At 50.0% G+C, this 19,396-nt stretch overlaps 1 protein-coding gene across 10 annotated transcripts in view; it reads right to left on the reverse strand.

Annotated features, from left to right (window-relative positions):
- Positions 1-9,189: 9,189 nt before the first annotated feature.
- The window catches only part of SEC22C (SEC22 homolog C, vesicle trafficking protein), a 31,303-nt gene continuing 21,096 nt past the window's right edge, over positions 9,190-19,396 (reverse strand). For 3 of the 10 annotated variants that reach the window (XM_044252455.1, XM_044252456.1, XM_044252457.1), the window contains exons 6-7: positions 18,224-18,289; positions 14,501-16,317 (exon numbers count right to left, since the gene is read on the reverse strand). In XM_044252455.1, the coding sequence (XP_044108390.1) occupies positions 16,117-16,317; positions 18,224-18,289 (267 nt within the window). In that variant the 3' untranslated portion in view covers positions 14,501-16,116. Of the gene's footprint in view, positions 9,501-10,164; positions 10,958-11,335; positions 11,954-14,500; positions 16,318-18,223; positions 18,290-19,396 lie in introns of those variants that run through there. The other 7 variants (XM_044252460.1, XM_044252461.1, XM_044252459.1 and 4 more) reach the window with 7 other exon arrangements.

Below are 19,396 nucleotides of genomic sequence, written 5' to 3' on the forward strand. Positions count from 1 at the left end.
CACGCTCACCTCACTCTGCGCCCCGCCCCCTCAGGAGCGCCCCTGCTCTCAGGAGCAGGCCCAGGAAGGCCACCGCCGGTCCCCCTGCGCGGTGTAGGTGGGAACGTGGAGAGCGCCGAGGACAGAGATCTTGCTCCTAAAGGCCACACGCCGCCGCCGCCGCCTCGGCAGGGCCTGAAGTCCCGTGGTCGCTGTCAAGTTCCTTTGGGTGAACCATTGACGCCCAGGCATCTTTTCCGGGATTCCATCCCCTCCCCCATCGTCGTGCTCCGAGACGCCCAGCTCCTCCCCGTGGAGGAGTTCCTCTGCCTCAGGCAGGTGCGCTTCTGATAGAGTTTAGTTTGGGGTGCACAGGTGTCTCCATAGTCTCCACAGAAGTGGAGTGGTCCCGGGTCGGCTGGAAGAGTTGAGACTGCCTTACGGGCTGTGGGAGCTTCCTACATGTGCCAGCTATTCAAACCAGGCTCAGAGACGTGCACTGATGAACCTCTTCATCTTAGCATCGTCAGTAAGGTGCGAACTACGGACCCCATTTCACAGATCGGGAAACAGTCTCCCAGCACCGGACCTCGCCTGTCACAAAGCTAGGGTCAGGGAAAGTGAAATTAACTGCTGCATTTTATATATTGTAACAAGCTGAATCCTCTTGGTTATTTGTAGGACCGCTAATATTGTTACCACCCAGCCTGGAGTGTGGCTGAGGGGTCCTCTGGCTCTGATATCACCCAAACCAAAGCCTGTGGGCGGTAGCATCCCGGGTCTACCCCACACCTTGTAGCCCCATGGCTTCCTGCCCACGCCCCAGCCAGAAGACCCCCTCAGCTCTGCAAACAGGCTTGGACAACAATAAATGGTGGGTTGAATTGGCTTGGTTTCTCTGGTGGATGATATTCCCGCGTGGCTACCAATGTACAGCAGTCCCCCCCACCCCATTCAGAGGATGGGAGGTTGAGAAGAAGGGGAGGTCACAGTAGCCAGCTGCCACCACCACTCGGGCTTTGGATGGGAATCCTGCACTCCCAGGTGATGAGCACATGGTTCTAAAGGTTTTCAACTCATGTTCCATTGAGTGGTATCCTCTGCCTTCTGAGAATGATGAAGGTCCTTACTCTCTGATGAGGACCCTCAATGAGAAGACCCAGTATAAGGTCCTCATCGTGTCTCCTGACCTTCTAAATCCAGCCCAGAGGAGACAATTCTATTCTTGGATCACTGCAAAACAGCTGACAGAGCTGCCTGTGGTCCCCAAAATGGTTAAGAGGGAGTATTTTCCAGACCAAAGTGATTCCTGCAGACAGGGAGAGGTGCAGGGGGTGTGAGCTGACCATGTCAACATTGCCCAGAGTTTGGCTAAGAGGAGATAGATAGAGGACAGAGCAAATGTCACCAAAATGAGTGACAGAACCAATATGACTAATGGAAAGGGTTAGACGCAGAGGCAGGAGGGCAAAGTCAGTGTCAGTTAGCAAGAAGTCTCTGAAGCCATTGCCTGACCTGACCCCATGCCTTCTACTTCCTGCAAACCTGCAAGGATGCTGTCCTGCTACAGAAGAAGAAGAGGGACACCGTACTGGTACCAAAAAAAGGTGGAGGTGGGGGAAGAAGAAGAAAGAAGAAGAAGCTAGTTTAGGTTGCCAAAGGCTCAGATCTGCTTGCAAGGGTCCTTAAAAGCCTTGTCCTACTCAGAAACAACCCAGGACCCATAACCAACGACAGTCACATACCAGCACCCCACAGAGGCCCAACTCAGGGGCAGTTAGCCCAAGGTCAGAGTGGCTGGACCCAGAGCACGGACAGCCCGAGGCACATACCCTTGGATCAATGGCCCAGGAGGTCTGGCAAGAGCAAACTCCATCGAGATTCACATGCCATGCCTGCCTTGTGCATGGTCAGCTGTAGGACAGAGGAGGCAATGTTCCTAGCTTTGGTTTCAGGCACTTTCTGGCTTGCTGGAGAGAATATTCTTGGCACTAACCATCTCTTCCCCTGCCCAGACAAACAGTGGTGACCACTGATGGGGTGCTGGTGGTGGGGAGTGGAGGGAAGGATACGTTTGGGTCTCCTTGAACTTGCTCGGTTCTTCCCTGAGAGTTCCCATCCCTACTACTCCAAGGCACAGGGGACAAGAGAGAGGGAACAGGCAGGATGGCCATGCTTCTCTCACCCAGCTAAGCCATGTCACTCACTCTGATTTCCCTCCTCCCCTTTTCAACTCAGTTCCTCTCTGAAATGGTTCCAGAGACATTGTCTACCAGTAAGATTCAGAAGACCCAGCCCTAATCTTTTAGTCCCAGTTCTGATCCAGCCATTCTCATAGATCTTGAGCAGTTCCCCATCCCTCTCTGGGCTTCAGTGTTTCCACCTGGTGGATGGCTAGACTTAGCTCCTGCTAAGGCATGAGCAGTTAATGAGGAAGGAGCTTCTCAGAGCCCTCTGTCACCCGCTCTGTCCTCTGGGCTCGGGGTCGACAGCAACTGGAGGGAGATCCCTAAGCAGACTAGGAACAAGGTATGCACAGAGGACAGAGGCTATGAGAGAACAAGGAACAGTTCTCTGGAACTAAGGGATGAGTTCAGGCTGGTGGGAGAGGGGGAGGGGAGCAGGGGAAACAAATGGAAAGAGTTAACAGATTCTAGAAGCAGAGCATTTTCAGAGGAAAGGGCAGCACCCCAGCTTCCAAATCAAGGAACCCACAGGCTCCCTGGCCTAAGGGAAGGCACCAAACCAAGCTGGACCCCGCCTGTCCACCACAGCGCCTGCAATCAACCATTAGTGTCATAGCATCAGGGTAAGGAGAGAGCCCAGGGGAGGCCAGATGTTTCATCCAGAAAGGCAGCAAGTGAAACAACCATGGAGAGACCCAAGACATGGGCAGCAAAAGGGAGGATTCTCGGTGGGGTCCTGCCCTGAGAGGTGGCAATAGGTGAAAAGCCCAGTGTTGGGCATTTGGGAACAGAGAGAAGCTGAAAGAATGTCTCAGGCCAGCAGAGATCATGGGCAGACATCCCAAGCTGTCTGTGGAGTGGGAGTGACCAGGAACAGAATTTTTCTTGTGCTCCTTCTTCCCTCCAGCCCACCCCTGCCCACCCCCTGCCAGGCCTCCAAAGGCATTCATCAGGCCAGTCCAGCTCATCTCTGTCGCCACCTAGTGGGTCCCTTAAGGACTTCACCAAGGTTGGCCTTTAGGCCCCGAACACCAGGGTTCAGGCCACTCCCCAGTAGGCCAGGTGACAGGGAGGGCAGGCCTCTCTCCTCAGCTCCATTTCAGACTGAAATACAAGAGGGAAGTGGGAGCGAGGCCACAGGCCTGGTGAGCCCAGAGACAGCGTGGGATTAGAGACACCCACATCCTAGCCCTCAGACCCAGGCCCCTGAATTTTGTGGCACACAGTGATCCCTGTCCCAGTCCCAACTGCAGAGCTGGGCCCCTTGGGGACAGATTAGGCCCTGGCCCTTGACTGAGCCCTGACCCCAGGTCCTGAGGGCAAAGTCCAGTTAACTCAGGTGGGTGGGTGCCTCCTGGAAAGAGGCACAGGGAGCCCCCCACCATCCCGGTGCAGAGGGCCACCATCGATCGATGGCAGAAGCCACCATGTGGGCAGCACCTTCCATTCTAGGGCACAGGCTGAACAACGAGGGTGGGCCAGTGAACCAGCTGGATGGATAAGGAGCAGCTTCCCAGGTGAAGAGATGTCTTAGGACTAAGTAGGCATCTCTAAGTCCCAAGGGAGCCATGATGGATACAGGGACACCCAAATCCAAATGAGCAACAGGAACCCAGTGAAAGCTCCTTAAATGAGGCCAAGGGGATGAGTCAAGGGGTAGGCTGCTCTGGCTGCTGAGAAGGGCCCCAAGGGTAAGCTGAGGAAAAGATGCCTATCCACCATCCAGGTGAGGGAGGAAGAGGAGGAGGGTTGGGGAGTTGATGACCCGGTTTGGGAGAGGCTTTCTGTAAAGTCTGTGGGATGTCTGGGGAGAGCCTTCAGGCTGCTGAGTCAGGATCTAAAGCAACAAGGCACAGGCAGAGGTGGGGAGACCAGGACAGCTCCCATGGGGAAGGGGCCACTGGGAGTCCATATCTGCAGACATCCCCATCCGGCAGTGCTGGGCTGAGTGCAGTGAGGAGTCAGTGTCAGCCCTTCCATTCCCACCACTTGCTCAGGGCCCATTTCCTGAGCAATGACCCTGCCTACCACCCCCCTCCCCCACTCCCCCCATGTGGGAACAGGAACTGCTCTTATCTCTCCCAAGGGAGGGGGGCTGGAGCCACAGCTGGCAGTCATTAAACACCCTGATCGGGCCAGGGATGGCGGAGATATTAATAGCCAGGAGTCAATGGCCCAGGAGACACAGCATCCCAGGGAGAGGGACAGTAACCTCTGCATGCCATGGGGATGAGGAAGACAGGTCGGAAGGCCATCCTGGCAATGCCCTAGTCTCCACGCAGGACGGCTGGGGTAACCAGAGTCCAGAGAAGAGAAGGGACTTCTCCCCAGCAAGTCATTGGCAACATCCGTACTTGAACCCAAGTCTCCAAATCCCAGAGCCCTGCTTTGTCATATGGATTGCCACAGATGAGATTCACGCAGAGTGCCCTGTGTGGAAACACAAGCAGAGCGGACCCAGCAGAGGACACCAATCTTTAGTCTCTTTATAAAAATCTCGGTATCTTGTTCATTGTGTATTTTTTGCATTAGCTTTTTTAAAAATATTGCATTAGAATGTTATTTATCTAGCTTATCGAATTTTTTTTGCCACCTCCTTAAATTTTTCATCTAAGGCAAATGCCTCACTTGCTTCAGCCTGGTCCCAGCCCAGCTCCCAGAGGTCCCAGCATCCCTTGGTTGCAGCGTGTCAGTGTGGAAAAAACTGAAGCATTGTGAACCAGCCTCTACGTGGCTCAGAGGGCAAGGGTCCTGCCTGGGTGATGCCTACTAAATGTAGGCAGCTCCTAGGTTAATGCAGCAGCTCAACCCAGTAGTTTGTCTGTCTCCTCTGCCATCCTCAGTGTTTTGACTTTCATCCATAGACGTATCCCCTCATGCTTCCAAGATGGCTGCCAGTACCCCAAGCATCATGTTCTCACAGAACGCCATGCAGTGGCAGAGAGACTGTCTCCTGTGTGACTCCTTTTATCAGAAAGATAAGCTATGCCAGAACCCAACTTCTGCACACTTTCCTCAGGGTCCTGGGCCCAGACCAGCTCACATACCCAAGCTCTGGCTACAACTTCCAAAAGGAAAGTTGATCTAATAAGGAAGGAGGGAGTGACTGCTGACTCTCAGTCTCTTTCTGGATGTCTCTTTGGGTCCGTATGTGGCCTTTTGGCTTCCCTTCACCCGAGCCTGGTGGTACAGCATATGGTAGAGGTGAGGATGCCCAATCAGTCAAGGTTAAGCGCAGGAGGTTGGGGAGGGGAACAGAAGACACTCTAGGTATTTTGTGCAGAAAGATATTTAATGAAGGGAACTATATGTAGGAAGGGTTGGAGGAATAGAAGTTAGGGCATACTTCTGCCCTATAATAGGTCACGCCACCCCAGCTCCCACCTTGTAGGAAATTATGGCTGATCTCCTAGTTGCACATCCATGAAGCTAAGGGCAAGAAAGTGGAAGGAACACCGTGTCCGGTTGCTGCAGAAACTCATGTCTGTCAGTTCCCACCCAGCAGCCACCGCACTATAAGAAAAATAGCCGCCACCTCCTTTCTGCCTCCCAACTCTCTCCTGCGGTGCATCCCTCTGGCAGAGCCTAGGCAGCGTCCAGATCCCCAGCAGCAAGGGTGGGGGGGCTGGAAAAGATAGCCTCCAGCCTCCCTGCAATGCATGGGACTATGGAAGGGGCAGAGAGGGGTGCCAGCTAGCAATGAATGATTTCTAGCACAGGGGTTCAGGTGGCTTTGTAGCCCCAGTCTCCAGAAAGACAGCCTGGGACAAAAGTCTGTGACCAAGACAAAGGAATGGGGAACAGGGAAGTGGGAAGCAGGGAAATGGGGGAAGACAAAGGGAAGGTGGATTATTCACCCATCAGGTGGAGCCCCTCAGAAGTGCCCTCCCAAGGGTCAGGAGAGCGTGACCTGCTGGCTCCCACCATCTAGGACTCAAGGTCCGCCCAGGGCAGCACCCCGAGTCTTCCATGCGCGAGTTGTCAAGTGGGTTCTCAATGTGGCTTCAGAGGAACTCCGGACAGAAAGTGATAGCTGAGGTGGGAAATGGGTTATTCCTGCAAGAGCTGGAAAAAGGAAGTCCGTAGGATACAATGGGTGCCTTCCCTGGCAGAGAAAAGGAGCCTAGCCCAAAGGTCCTGGTGCTACGCTGTGTACTAGGGTCTCTTCATGGATGCTCACCCCAGGGCCTGCCCCAGCAGATCCAGCCCCACCTTGGCCCACTCTGGCCCTTCAGCCAAGCCCCTATCTAGCCCAGGGTGCAAGACTCCCTCACCTCACCACTGGCCATGGCAGTACCACCATGCCAGGCCCAGCAGCTCTAAGTCAGCCATCTTCCTCGTGCCCCATGGCAAGAGCTTCTGGATCCCTTCCAGGCCTCTGGGAGCTGAGAGAGGCTGGGTGGCACTCACTGTGACTTTCTTGCCATCAAATCCAAGGCTCTCCCGTTTTTGCCCAGTAAGGCCACCTAAGGGACACAGACGGCGTGGCTGGTTGATTCCAAGTGCAGAGTGGGACACACGCCCCCTCTATTTTCACAGTTTAGGGTTTGTCCCCCTGCCTTAAGATTTCATCCCAGAGGATGAGAACAGGACATGTCTGAGAGATTCCTCCCCTTCTCCGTCCTGCCACTCGCCAGCTGAAGATGGGTTTTCCTTCCTCCCCACTCCCACCCTCACTTCCTGCTCTCTGAGACGGCATTCATCGCCCACCCTGTCCCAACCCCCAGGTTGTAATGGTGGAGGGGATCCAAAGGAATACAATTTCAGGGGTGTGGAGATGATAATTATATTGGTTTTACTATTTTCAAGGTGTGGAGGCCATAACATTCATTCAGCAAATAGTTATGAAGCATGGATGGCCTGCGCAGGGCAGCAAGACCAGGTGACCAAGGCTCTGCCCTCCCGGCACTGAGCCCCCTAACAGAGGAGTCGTATCATCAGTGAGGAAAATCCCTTGAGAATGAACAGTACAGCACAGAGAATATAGTCAATAATATTGTAATAACGTATGGTGACAGATGGGGACACTTACTGCCATGAGTGCCGAGGAATGTACAGAACTGTGGAATCACTATGTTGAACACCTGGACGTCAATGACACTCCAGTAATCAAAAATAAATTTAAAAACTCTAAATGCTCACAAAAAATAAATGAGGAAAATTACACAAGGAAGAAGGCAAGATGAGGGGCTAGAGTAAGGGGGTCCTCTGTTAGCTGGAGGGGTCAGAGGAAGTCTCCCCAAGTGGACCAGAAGCAAGTCATTGGACAGTGACCAGAAGCAAGTCATTCCCCCTTCCTGATAATGCCGCAAGATCAGGGGATTGTAAAGCAGGGACACCAGAGTCAGGGCCCAGGACCTTAAGGTCCAGTTCAAAACATGGCAGGCCCCCTCACACCTCTGTAGCAGCAGCCCAAGCCATACAGGAGGAGAGTACCTCCTGGGGGCTCGGGGCGGGGGGGCTCACTGCTTCCCAAGTGACCGGGAGGGGATGGAGAGGCTTGTTTCTTGCTGCCCTTGATTACAACAGTGATTACAACTCCGTCTGGGTTTGGGCACCAAGAGCCTCCGCCTCCCAAGCTTGCAAATCCCAGTTCAGTGTCCCCGGTGGTGCCCAGTGACAGAGAACAGGCAGCTCTTGAAAAGACTAATATTTACTCTTTCTAACAGGAGCTGGCACAAGCTGTTTCCTACGACTGGCGTCTGGTTCACCTCCATGGGATGGACGCGACAGGAGGCACTATGGGAGATAGGCAGTTGTCCCTGCGGACACTAGCACCCAGGACGAGACAAGGTCTCTGAGATGGGGACAGTGTGTTCCAAGGTCCTAGGGGAACACATCTGATCTCAGTTTGCACACCTTCACAGTGGAGTGCTCACTATCTCCCTGAGCCCTGCTGGCCGGCCCTGTGTGAGAAAGTTCATCCTTCTGGTAGCCCTGTGTTCCTTACTTCTGGCCCCTGCTCTTACCCCTGGGGCCTCAGAAAATGTGCCTAGAGTAACTCCTCAGGGCAATGGTGGTCCTGGTTCGCTTCACCGTCCCAAACCCAGTCCCCTCCTGCTTCCCTTCCCCAGGCTCAGGCCGTGGGCTCTGTTGGCCAGAACAGAGTGTTTCTGGGGTGGAAGGAAGACCTTGCCTTGGAGGCACCTCGGTCCCTCCTACAGCTGTGTTCCTTTTTCTCTGAGAATACCCTGTGAGAGTCCCTCGGCTGAGTGCCTCATGTGGGAAAGAGTCTTCGCCAGGAAACTACTGGTCAGACAGTGAGAATCTGGGAGGGAGGGAGTCCCCGGCGGCCAGAGCTGGCTCACCCATCTACTTTCCCATCTTGAGTCCCCTCCTCTCTGCTTTCTGCCCTTCCCACCCCCGGCCCCCGGTTCCCGAAGCCCTCCCTGACCACAACAGCCCCTGGCCTCGGTTCCGGTTCCCCCAGCTCGCCCACGGGAGAAGCCGGGAAGCTCTAACACTGGCAGTATTTGGGTCTAGGAGAGCCTCCACAGAAGCGGGTTTTCTGGGCCTCAAGTCCGCTGAAGGCTGGGCACCCCCAAGGCAAGATGGCCAGCGGCAGTGCAGGCCCCCCGGGTTCACCTAGGGCTCTCAGACTTGACTGCTGACTCTAGCAAGCGATCTCTCTTTTCTTCAAATTCTTATTATCCCTAACTCACCGGCTCCCCACCCCTTGTAGGCAACCATTCAAATGTGTTTAACACACATGTGTTACAATATAGTCTTATTAATTATTTTATCATCTCATGTGCATGTATTTCTAATCCAGTGCATGTTATTTTTCTACTTGCTTCCACATTTTAGAGATCCATCCATGCTGCTGCATTTCGGGTACTTCTGTCGGCTGTATGGTGAGTGCAGGATCCACAACATGAGGTGTGGGCACATGAAATTTGGGTAGGCAGCCATCTTCCTTTGCGAGGGCCGCCATGACAAGTACCACAAACCGGGTGGTTAAACACCAGAAAAATTTTTTAAATTTTTATTTATTTATTTATTTATTTAGAGCACAAGCAGGAGGAGCAGAGGGAGAAAGAAAAATCTCAAGCAGACTCCATGCTGAGTGTGGAGGCCCATGTGGGTTTCAATCTCACGACCCGGAGATCATGACCAGAGGCGAAACCAAGAGTCTGATGTTTAACCGACTGCACCGCCCAGGCACCACCCAAGTGGCCCTAAATGACGGAAATTTATTTTCTCACGGTCAGGAGGCTGGAAGTCTGAGATCGAGGTGTTGGCAGGGTTGGTTTCTTCTGAGGCTTCTTTCTTTGGTTTGCATGGTTTGCAGCTGGCTGCCTTCTCCCTTCCTCCAAACACAGACGTTCTGAGTTACTGGGGTGGGGGGGTCAGGACTTCAACATATGCATTCGGGGAGGTCACAGTTCAGCCCATGGCAGTGGCCTTGCCCTTCCGGTGGCCTGTGCGTGGAGTCCTATATCCCCCCACAGCCTCCAACACTTGCTGCCATCCAGCTTTCTAAGACTCACCCAACTAGTAGCATAAGGTGATATTTTACTATTGTTTTAATATGCATTTCTCTGTATTCCTAATGATTTTAAACATCTTCCTGTGTTTCTTAGCCTTTTGGGCTTTCTCTTCTACAACTTGTTTTTCTATGAGCTTGCTGTCTTTCTTGCTGACCTACAGAATTGCTTATGTAGTGATCCCTATCAGTTTCAGACATTGTAAAGATCTCGCATTCGTTTCACTCTGCCTGTGACATCCTTACTTGCATTTAATCAAATTCATCAAGCATTTTGCCTCAAAGACTGTACCTGTAACTTTTTACTTTAGGAGCACTTTTCTATCCTAGGTCACAAAAGAACTTTCTTTTTTTTTTTTTTTTAAAGATTTTATTTTTATTTATTTAACAGACAGAGATCACAAGTAGGCAGAGAGATAGAGAAGAGGAAGCAGGCTCCCTGCGGAGCAGACAGCCCGATGTGGGGCTCGATCCCAGGACCCTGGGATCATGACCTGAGCCAAAGGCAGAGGCTTTAACCCACTGAGCCACCCAGGCACCCCAACAAAGGAACTTTCCTTCCTGTTCTTCAATGAGCTTTCTAGTGTTTACCTTGCACATCCGACCCAGCAACATGGGAGAGCTGACTGCAGAGCCAGGCAGCGCTCCCCTGCCAGGGGCACTGAGGGGGACCCCTTCCTCTCCAAGCCTCACTCCTCATCGGCACTGCTCAACGATGTGTGACAGTTGTCCCGCAGCACTTCTGCTCTCAGGCCTCATTAGGGGGTAGAGCCCAAGAAAAAGGAAGGCAGTTCATCAGCCTGAACTGGCACCCAGCCCTCCTGGCACAGAAAGGGCAGCTTTCATGGGCCAAGATTCCCCGTTTACTCTGTGGTGCCGCCAATGGCATAGAGAACCTTATTCCCAGCCCTGGGGACAGAGCTCTTGGCTGCACTGTCACTGGCTCCCTAGGACATGCCTCAACTTCCCCCCCTGAGCAACAAGGGGCTTGAACCGGGTGATGTCCCAGGGCTCTGCTGACTCCCAAATCCTGAACCCAATACCTTCGTGTTTATTTTGGAATATTTTGCCCTCCCCCAAAAGTTTTTTACTCGGGACAGATGGTGGAGAGAACCGTGGAGCTTGAATTCCCCCCGATGTGTTTGGGATATGGGCAGGAGAGCCTGGTGCATTTGTTTTCTTTCTGGGAATTCTGTCAGCTGCTTCAGGAAGGACCTCTGCAAAAGGGTGCCATCCCCTGGGCCTGGAGCCTGACGACCTGCTAGCGGCTGCGCCTCCTGCTGGCCATTTTGTGGCAGGGCTGGTCCTGGGAGATGGAAACCAAATGGGCTTCAGAGCGCAGACAGGAGCTCAGAGCCTACAGCAGGGTAAATGCCAGCTACAGGCACAGATTAGCAGAAGCCAAGTGGGCAGCGAAGGCAGGCCTCCCTGCCTGCCCCCACCCAGGGCTGCTCCCAGTGACTGCTATGTTGGCTTTTCCAAGGTCTCTCCTGGACCCATGATGGCATTCCAGAGTCTAGGCATTAGTGTTAAGGACTGAGGCGGCACCCCTGTCCAGACACTGGACAGGAAGGACTGAATTCCACTTCTCTCAACATCCCCCCTCCATTATGCCAGGCCCACCTCACACCCTCTAGGAAAACATCTGTTGCTCAGAATTTTTTTTTACACGAATACACGCACATTAATAAGCACCTTGGGTTTATTCTCCTCTCACTTCTGAAGCCACCTTATTTGATTTATATATACATAGTATATAAATGGCTAAACAGTATTCTTTACATACTTTAACAAGTTTAGGCTTTACTACTGTGTGAGAGTTTGTTAAAACATAGCCATCATTTATTCAAAATAGATCTTTGTTATTACATGAAAACTGTAAGAAGCTTGTACAACATGGACAGTAAGCTTTCAAAATGAAGATGTGAAGTCAATGTTTTTGCCCTGGCTAAATCAGCCTCAATCTTTTATGCTTTTAGTAGAAAAGTCTATTAAATAGAATAGAATTCTAAAGGGGGTGGGTGGGGAGGTCAAATCATATGAATAATTCATGAAATAATACTTCTGATGTAACCCCAGAATCACACGAGGGTTAAAGAAGGTCATTTTACCAAGCACAGGTTAGAACAATGGATTTGATCATTTTACCCTAAATAAAAGGCGCTTGTGGGCAGCAGCTCTGTCGTCAGTACACATGGCCAGATGTTTCCATATCCGGCCATTCCCAGATCTGATGAGGCCTTTTTCCACAGGTTTCCTGCCAAGACGGTTCCCCAGAAACAGGTCTGACATCACTGCTTCCCTGATGGGAGATGGTGGGAGGATCAGAGCTCTCCTCATTTGGGTGGGGGACAGACCCTGGGTTTGGTTCAACCCGCAGAACCAGCCTCCCTGGGTCCTGGAGGCCTCAACGCCAATGGTACCAAGAGCTCTGTGACTGGAGGGCAGGAGGCAGGTTCAAAGAGGAGAAAGAGAAGCCACTACCTTTCTAGAGTGAAAGAATGAGTCCATTTACATTGCAGTCTCATAAAATGCCCATTTCTGTAAGAAGACATAGCCACACCATGCTGCCTGAAGCTTGGACCTCCTTGTATCAGGTGAAGGCTTTTCTCCTCCTGCACACAACCAAGGGATTCACCCAGCACTCTCCGCTACTAGGCTTTTATCCTCCTACTAGCATGCAGGGGGAAGCAGGCTGTTCCCACCACTGCTCAGCTGAGGACACTGAGGCCTGTGGGCGTGACTTGTCCCTGCCAGTGGAGGGCTGAGAAGAAGAGGCAAGCCGATCTCTCACGGGCACATCTCCTCTCTTTTCCTCCACCGTGGACACAGTGCACAGTGGAATTTCTCTGGACCTAGGCAGGATTCTGTGTGGGAACATTGGGAACGTGAACCATACTGCAGCAGGGGTGCACATCTATTTCCACAAATACTCCTGTATTTGTGAGGACCTCCTGGTCCTCACAGTGCTGCTCTGGGCATGCACAGCAGCAGGCTCCTAAGGGCCACCCATCCCCCATATTACAGTGAGGGGTTGATTCCTTCCAGAAAGGGCAAACATCAGCCCTGAATGCAGCCCCACCTGCCCAGAGGCAGCTGCTTGAGGGCCCCCTCCCTACTCTGCTCCGCACCTGTGGCCTGCTTCCCATGACCCCAACGGCCAGCCCTGCTGGGTGTCCTCTTTGACTGTGAGCAGTGCTTAACACCCAAGTGGTCCTCCCCACTAAGCGTGAACTCCCACATGTGTGCTGAAGCTTCTAGCAGCACAGAGGCAGAATGCTGGGCCTCAGGGCAGCCCAGAAACTACAATCAAAGATGGCTTTCTCATCTCTCCAGAGATTCCAGGTTCAGCCTCTGTGCTCAGGGCTAGAATGCATGGGACAGACATGGAAAGAGGCAGAGGAGTACTGGAGAATGGGGGCACCTAAGAAAGGAACCGGGAGCTCCAGAGGAGGCAAATGTTTGAATTTCAGCACTCTTCTTGACACCCTTTGGCCTGATCCTTAAGGAACTTTAAAATGGTGGGCCTTGCCTCACCATGCCTGCAACAAGAGTTCACAAGTAACAGAGGGCAAGCCTGAGAAGCAAAACCAGGAGCCTCTGGTCACATTCCTCCTGCTGCCGGTGGTAGGGCCTCCTATACTGAGAGGAAGTGCCAACCCAATATGCCCCGAACTGTCTCCAGCCAGGAAAAAGAAACTCAGGAATGATCCTCATCACAGTAAGGCTAGCCTAGAGAAATGAAAACCAGAGTCTGTGCGTTTCTTTGACCAGCATACTTGGGGAAGGGAAAACCCTTCGGGCCTTGGCGCCTTGGTTGGGAAACCCTGGTCAAGAGTGCTGAGCCACATTGCCAGCCCAATACAGTAGATGGGAATAACGTACTCCGATGTTCAAGATCTTTACAGTAGATGAGAATAACGTACTCTGATGTTCAAGATCTTGCAGCACCTGATCCCAGAAGGCACTTTGAAGGTTTGTTTTCAACATTATTTCATCTATTCCCAGATCCACCCCTGGGAGGTCCGTTGGGCAGGTAGTATTTTACCCCTGGGAAAACAAAGTGCTAGAACAGCAATGAGTCTGTGGGGGAGTGAAGATAACTCCTGCAAAGGGGCAGGGAGCAGCTTTCTGGCATCAAGGATGGCACCGCGGGGTTGTGGGGGGGAGGGGGAGGCACAAAACTCCAGGCCTGAACCAGCCTACGATTTCCCTTGGACAATATCCCCAGAACTTCTTTCCTATCACTTACCTCTTCCTCCAATAAGCTGATGCTTCTTTCAGCTGGATTCTAGTTAAACAATGCTTATGTACTGTTTGGCTAGGGCATCTTTTCCCTTTTGTTTGCAAAAACCAATCTCAAACCCCATGTAGATGATAATTGATGACAACCACTTTCAACCAGGGGTAGATAACATCCCCACTGCTGCAGAAGCATTCACCAGGAGGGACTTCTCTTCAAGGATGGTTCTCTACTGTCCGCTGAATGTGGATCACAGGCTCAGACCCCAAGAGCAAGAGCATCTGGGGTACATGGCTACACGGCAACACCAGTAACACAGGGGCTCAAAATAAACAACTAAATAAACCTACGATTCACTTGTAAGCTGTTCTTATCAACTTTTAAAGCCCCCCTCTTTTTATTTGGTGCTTCTAATTTACAAGGATTTGTCTCCCCTCCTTGACTTCCCATTCTATTTTACCATCTCTTCAAAATTATGTCCCAGAAAGCCTTTAGATGCACCTGCTGGGTATGCAGAAAATCATGCAGATGCAGAATCAAAGGAGAGCCAACAATAAACTTGACATCTGAGGATAGTGCCAATATACCTCTCACAGCCCGATAGTGTTTGATTAAAAATAGAAAATTGTATTATAAGAAAATAAAATGACTGCGGCAACATTTTCCCAACAATTTCCAGTCACATAAACTTGTTTTTCTTAAAGTGACATCAAGGTAGCTCAGTAGCAATACACTAACAGTAACAACCAACTACAACTGAATTCCCTAAAATAATATTCTTGCTTTCCCCCACGTACTCAATAACTCTTGAAATGGTTTCCAACTTTTTAAAAACTATCAAAGTAGGATTTCTTAATTTATCAGGATCACATAATTCAACCTTAAATCCCATGCAATTGCCGTTGAGCTATTCAGATTCCCGATATCTACCAAGAAGAATCCAAAGGGCAGGCTCCCAAAACAGTCTCCTGAATGGCACTGGACAACTCAGGCTGAAATTTCTGGAGACCTAAGGGACCTTATTCAGAGCCCCATTTTGGAAAGCTGTGATCAATCAACTATTTTGAAAATGAGACAAAAAAAGTAACTTTGCAGAGCACAGGTTTAGTTATACCTTGATGAAGTTTTAAAAAATTAACACCTACTTAACTCCTGTTCATAAAGAATGAGGCCCTCGATCTAATTAAGATGACTGGGAAAGGTGTAAAGGAGTAATTAATTTGGGAGGACTTCTGGGAACAAGGACACAAGGTCAGGCATTGCTCATCATTAAAATGACCGGTACCCAGCTGCCATGTACAAAGCTGATGACAAGAGCATTTTTGTTTGTTTGTAATGCCCCCTGCATCTATAAAGTGCCACTATGTGAATCCAGTCTGTGGCCCACTGCAGAGAGTCCTGAAATTCTCAGGCTTATAAGCTCATAGTCATGCTCACGATCTATGATCCAGTAGCCCTGGTTACTCAATTTCTAAAATACTCAGATATATATCTGCCCTGCAAATAAATAAATAAAAACATTTCCATACCCACACAGCTTCACCACTATAAAAAGTTGTAGATAAATTAAATAAATTCAGCTTTCTTAATCATTTTCTCAGCTTACGTTTACCCTTTCCCTAAATGAAGGTAAGTTCAATTTATATCCAAAATATATTTAAATATTCTAAAGGTACCATACTGGACTCAAGTTATCAAAAAATGTAAATAAAATTTATCTAACTTGTATTTCTGAGCCACATTTTAAAATTTTTAATTCACCCTGTATTGACCCTCTACAAGAAACTAACCAAGTCACATTTAGACTGAAAAGCTGATTCGGGTTTCAAAGTGGTTCCTCAGAGACAACTGCCAGTTACTAAAACTAGTGTTATTGGATCTCGTGGTTTATTGCGTCATCCGATTGAAAAGACCAAAACAATTCCGTTCTGATCTTCCAGTAATGCTCCTTGGGGGGTGAGCCCCCAAATTCTGCTGTCCCAAGGAGAGGTGCTGACCTGGAGATTCTGCTGTAACGCTCAGCACAAAGCTGGGCCTGGGTCTCAAGCCACCTCCTGCCTTCCGCTGCACCTGCTCAAAATCCCCCACTGTCGCTCTCTGCCTGGCTTGGTCGAAGGGAACTTCGAGGGTGAAAATCTGAGGTGAAGTGGAGAAGCCAGAAGGGAAACAGAGATAACCCTCCTAAGACAGCCAAAGGATCCATTCGTCACACAGAGTCGCCTTCACACTCCACAGTCGCACTGCTTCTCCTGAAGCTGCCTGGTTAGTATCTGATGCGAAGACAGAGAAGCCACCCCGATGTGAAAGAGGATTTGCCAGACATTCCGCAGCCCATGCAGGTACACGTTGCCCAGGCAGATAAAGAGCAGCAACAGCACCACCTTCCTAGTCCTGGCTGGACTGTAGAACAGGTACAAATAACACTGAAATGACACCAGAGAGGCAGTCCAATCAGAGACGAGGAAACAGCCACGGGTCGGACACAAGAGGCAAGTCCCGTCCCTGCGTGCTCACGCACTAGCTTATTAAACCGAATTCACTAAGTGCGACCTGGACGCACTGGGTGAGCTGCTGGTAATCACTGGATGAAAGTGAAGATTCAGAAGACAGAAGAGAAGTGACATAGATATCACAGGAGGAATGAAAACACGACACTCTTTAACACGTTTAAGAAACATAGAGGGCACTGCCCCGGCTGTGGGCTGTGGATAAAGAAGAGATGCAGGTAAGGGGAAGAGAGCCAGGCCAAGAAACCCCAACGAGGCTGACTAGCCTCCAACTAAATTCTTCCTTCAGGGGAGTCATGACAGGCAGCACAGCCCATGAAAGGAGCCATCTTTTATCATTTGTTTTTTCCTGAGTTACAACTACATCAGGGACCAACGTTCCCTAGACATCCCCCTTATCATGTCTTCAAAAACATTACTGAAACAGGGAAAATCGCACAGCCGGGAGAGCGACCGGTATTTTGTATAGGGCTATCACAGAGAAAAGAGGCCATTCTTGTTCTGCGAAAGGTAAAAAGTAGCTTTTTGGTTCAAAGTTAAAAAAAAACAAGAAGCACATTCTCAAAACCCAGAGCAATTCAACAAAGGCTTAAGCTCCACTGGGTGGGGGAGAGCTCCGCATTGAAAGAGCTATCCAAGTAGGAATACAGCTGAGATAACAAAGGCCAAGGGATAGGACCCACCCCACCCCGCCCCGCCCTGAAACGCAGACTCTGAGCGCCTCAAATGGCCAACACCCAAGGCTCTGTCTGGAGTCTTGATTTCTCTAAAATGAGTGTATTTTCAGTCCTAGGTTGAAAATTTCTTTTGGGACAATCATGTCCTTCTTAAAAAGTAGACCATTCTAGGACGGATGCAGAAAAGAGAAAAGAGGAAGTATCATGAGAACAGAAACTTTAATTGAGAGGAAAACAAACAAACAAAAAAGCTTAAGAATATGGAGAAAGTACTAAAGTCCTCGCCTTTTGTGGAGAATGAGGAAAGAAAATTACAGTCAGGTTTTTTACTAGAATGAACTCTGCCTATAGGGGATTCAAGAGCTCCATTTTACTCCATCCCTTAAGTATGACACTTACTTGAAAATAACTAAATAATAATCAAAGCTCACTATTAATGTTGCAATGTTTATCTCATTTCCTAAGGACAGATTGGAATCAGATGGTATTACTATTAAAAACAATTTGGGGGAGGGGCACCTGGGTGGCTCAGTTGGTTAAGTGTCTGCCTTTGGCTCAGGTCACGATCTCAGGATTCTGGGACTGAGCCCCGCATGTGGCTCCCTGCTCACGGGGAGACTGCGTCTACCTCTGCCCCTCCCGCCACTCATGTCTTGTCTCTCTCTCTCCCTCTCTCAAATAAATAAAATCTTGAAAAAAAAATTTTTTTTAACCTAGTCCTGGGTTTTAGAAAAAAACACATATAAGTAGTGGTTACTTCTACAGAAGGACAAATCTATACTTGGGAGTGCCCTGACTATAAGTAAGACCCTGCCCCACATTAGTCAGGCCCAACCTAATCCCCACAGCAGTCTCATCCCTCCCTTCTTGGGAGTCGAGTCCAAATTTCTGGCTTCTGTTCAGCCATTGTCAAAGGCTCTGTGGCCTAGGGCAAGTGGCTTTCCCTTTCTGAGCCCAAAATTCTTCCTCTGTAAAATGAAACAACTGGGCAGGATGGGCTTAGGGTCCCTCCAGTAAGGACCTAGTCCATGACATGCCTTGGTGGAACAAAATCACATCTAGAAACTTGTTGATGATTCCAATAGAAGGACAAATTAAGTCCATGGAGTTCAACCCATTAATCAAAATATCAATATTTTACCCACCTGGAAAATACAGGCTACAAAAGGAATAAGAAAAGCCAGAATATTTCCAATCTCCTCATGAGCAACCTAAAACAAATATAAGAAACAAATACAAGAAAAGGAATATTCAGATGAATGGCAACACTAGGACATGAAGCCCTTCACACCTCATTTGCTCTGGTACGGTGGATAATACAAAATCCCTGGCTGGGGGAGACATTAAGTCCCCGTTTATTTACCAGAGCAGGGGTTGGCATGCAACTGTTTTCAACAGCCTGGGCGCACCATGCGCTCTCACATCCCTGTCCTCCTGTGCTAAGTGCCCAAGCTGGATTGCCCCCCAATGCCACCACTTCTCAAAATCCTACGCTTCTATCAGCACTCAGCTTTCCCTAACTCCGCCCACCCCCAGGTACAGCTACCTCCTGAGTGACGTCACCACACTCTACCACCTTGCTGGCCAGGAACCTGTTGTAGTGTGTACAGATGCTTGGTTAAGTATCGGGGTGTGAATAACCATGAAAAACAAGAGTGGGAACCATGGCACACATTGGCTGAAGACAGGATATGGTGACAGGAGGTCACTGCTGCCCCTCTCCACACAGGTGAGCCTGCATCAGTCTCCTGAGACCCAGTCTCACTGTGCTTTGGACTTTGGCTACCACCATCATGGCTGTGAGCATTAAGGCTCTATTTTTAAAAGTAGTATCTATCTGCTTACGCCTACAGTGATTCTGTACTTCTTAAAAAGTGTTTTAAAGGGCGCCTGGGTGGCTCAGTCATTAAGTGTCTGCCTTCAGCTCAGGTCATGATTCCGGGGTCCTGGGATCGAGTCCCACATCGGGCTCCCTGCTCCACGGGAAGCCTGCTTTTCCTTCTCTCACTCCCTCTGCTTGTGTTTCCTCTCTCACTGTCTCTCTCTCTGTCAAATAAATAAAATATATTTTTTAAAGTGTTCTAAATACTTGAAATTTAGAAAAAAATGTTTTAAAAGCACTGAAATAGAAGGTTGCTTTGATTGGAGCAGGCTGGCAAATCAGCTTTCTGGTGCTGCTCTCTGACAAAGACACAGGGAGGGCAGCATCTGCATAATATAAATCAGAGTAGGAGGAACTTTTCCCAGGGGGACACAGCCTGAACCTCAAAGTTGTAGAATCAAATTTGCTCTTCAGCCATCGGGCCCCTGGTGTGAAT

Source organism: Neovison vison, chromosome 6 (assembly GCF_020171115.1).
Source record: "Neovison vison isolate M4711 chromosome 6, ASM_NN_V1, whole genome shotgun sequence".
Classification (NCBI taxonomy): domain Eukaryota; kingdom Metazoa; phylum Chordata; class Mammalia; order Carnivora; family Mustelidae; genus Neogale; species Neogale vison.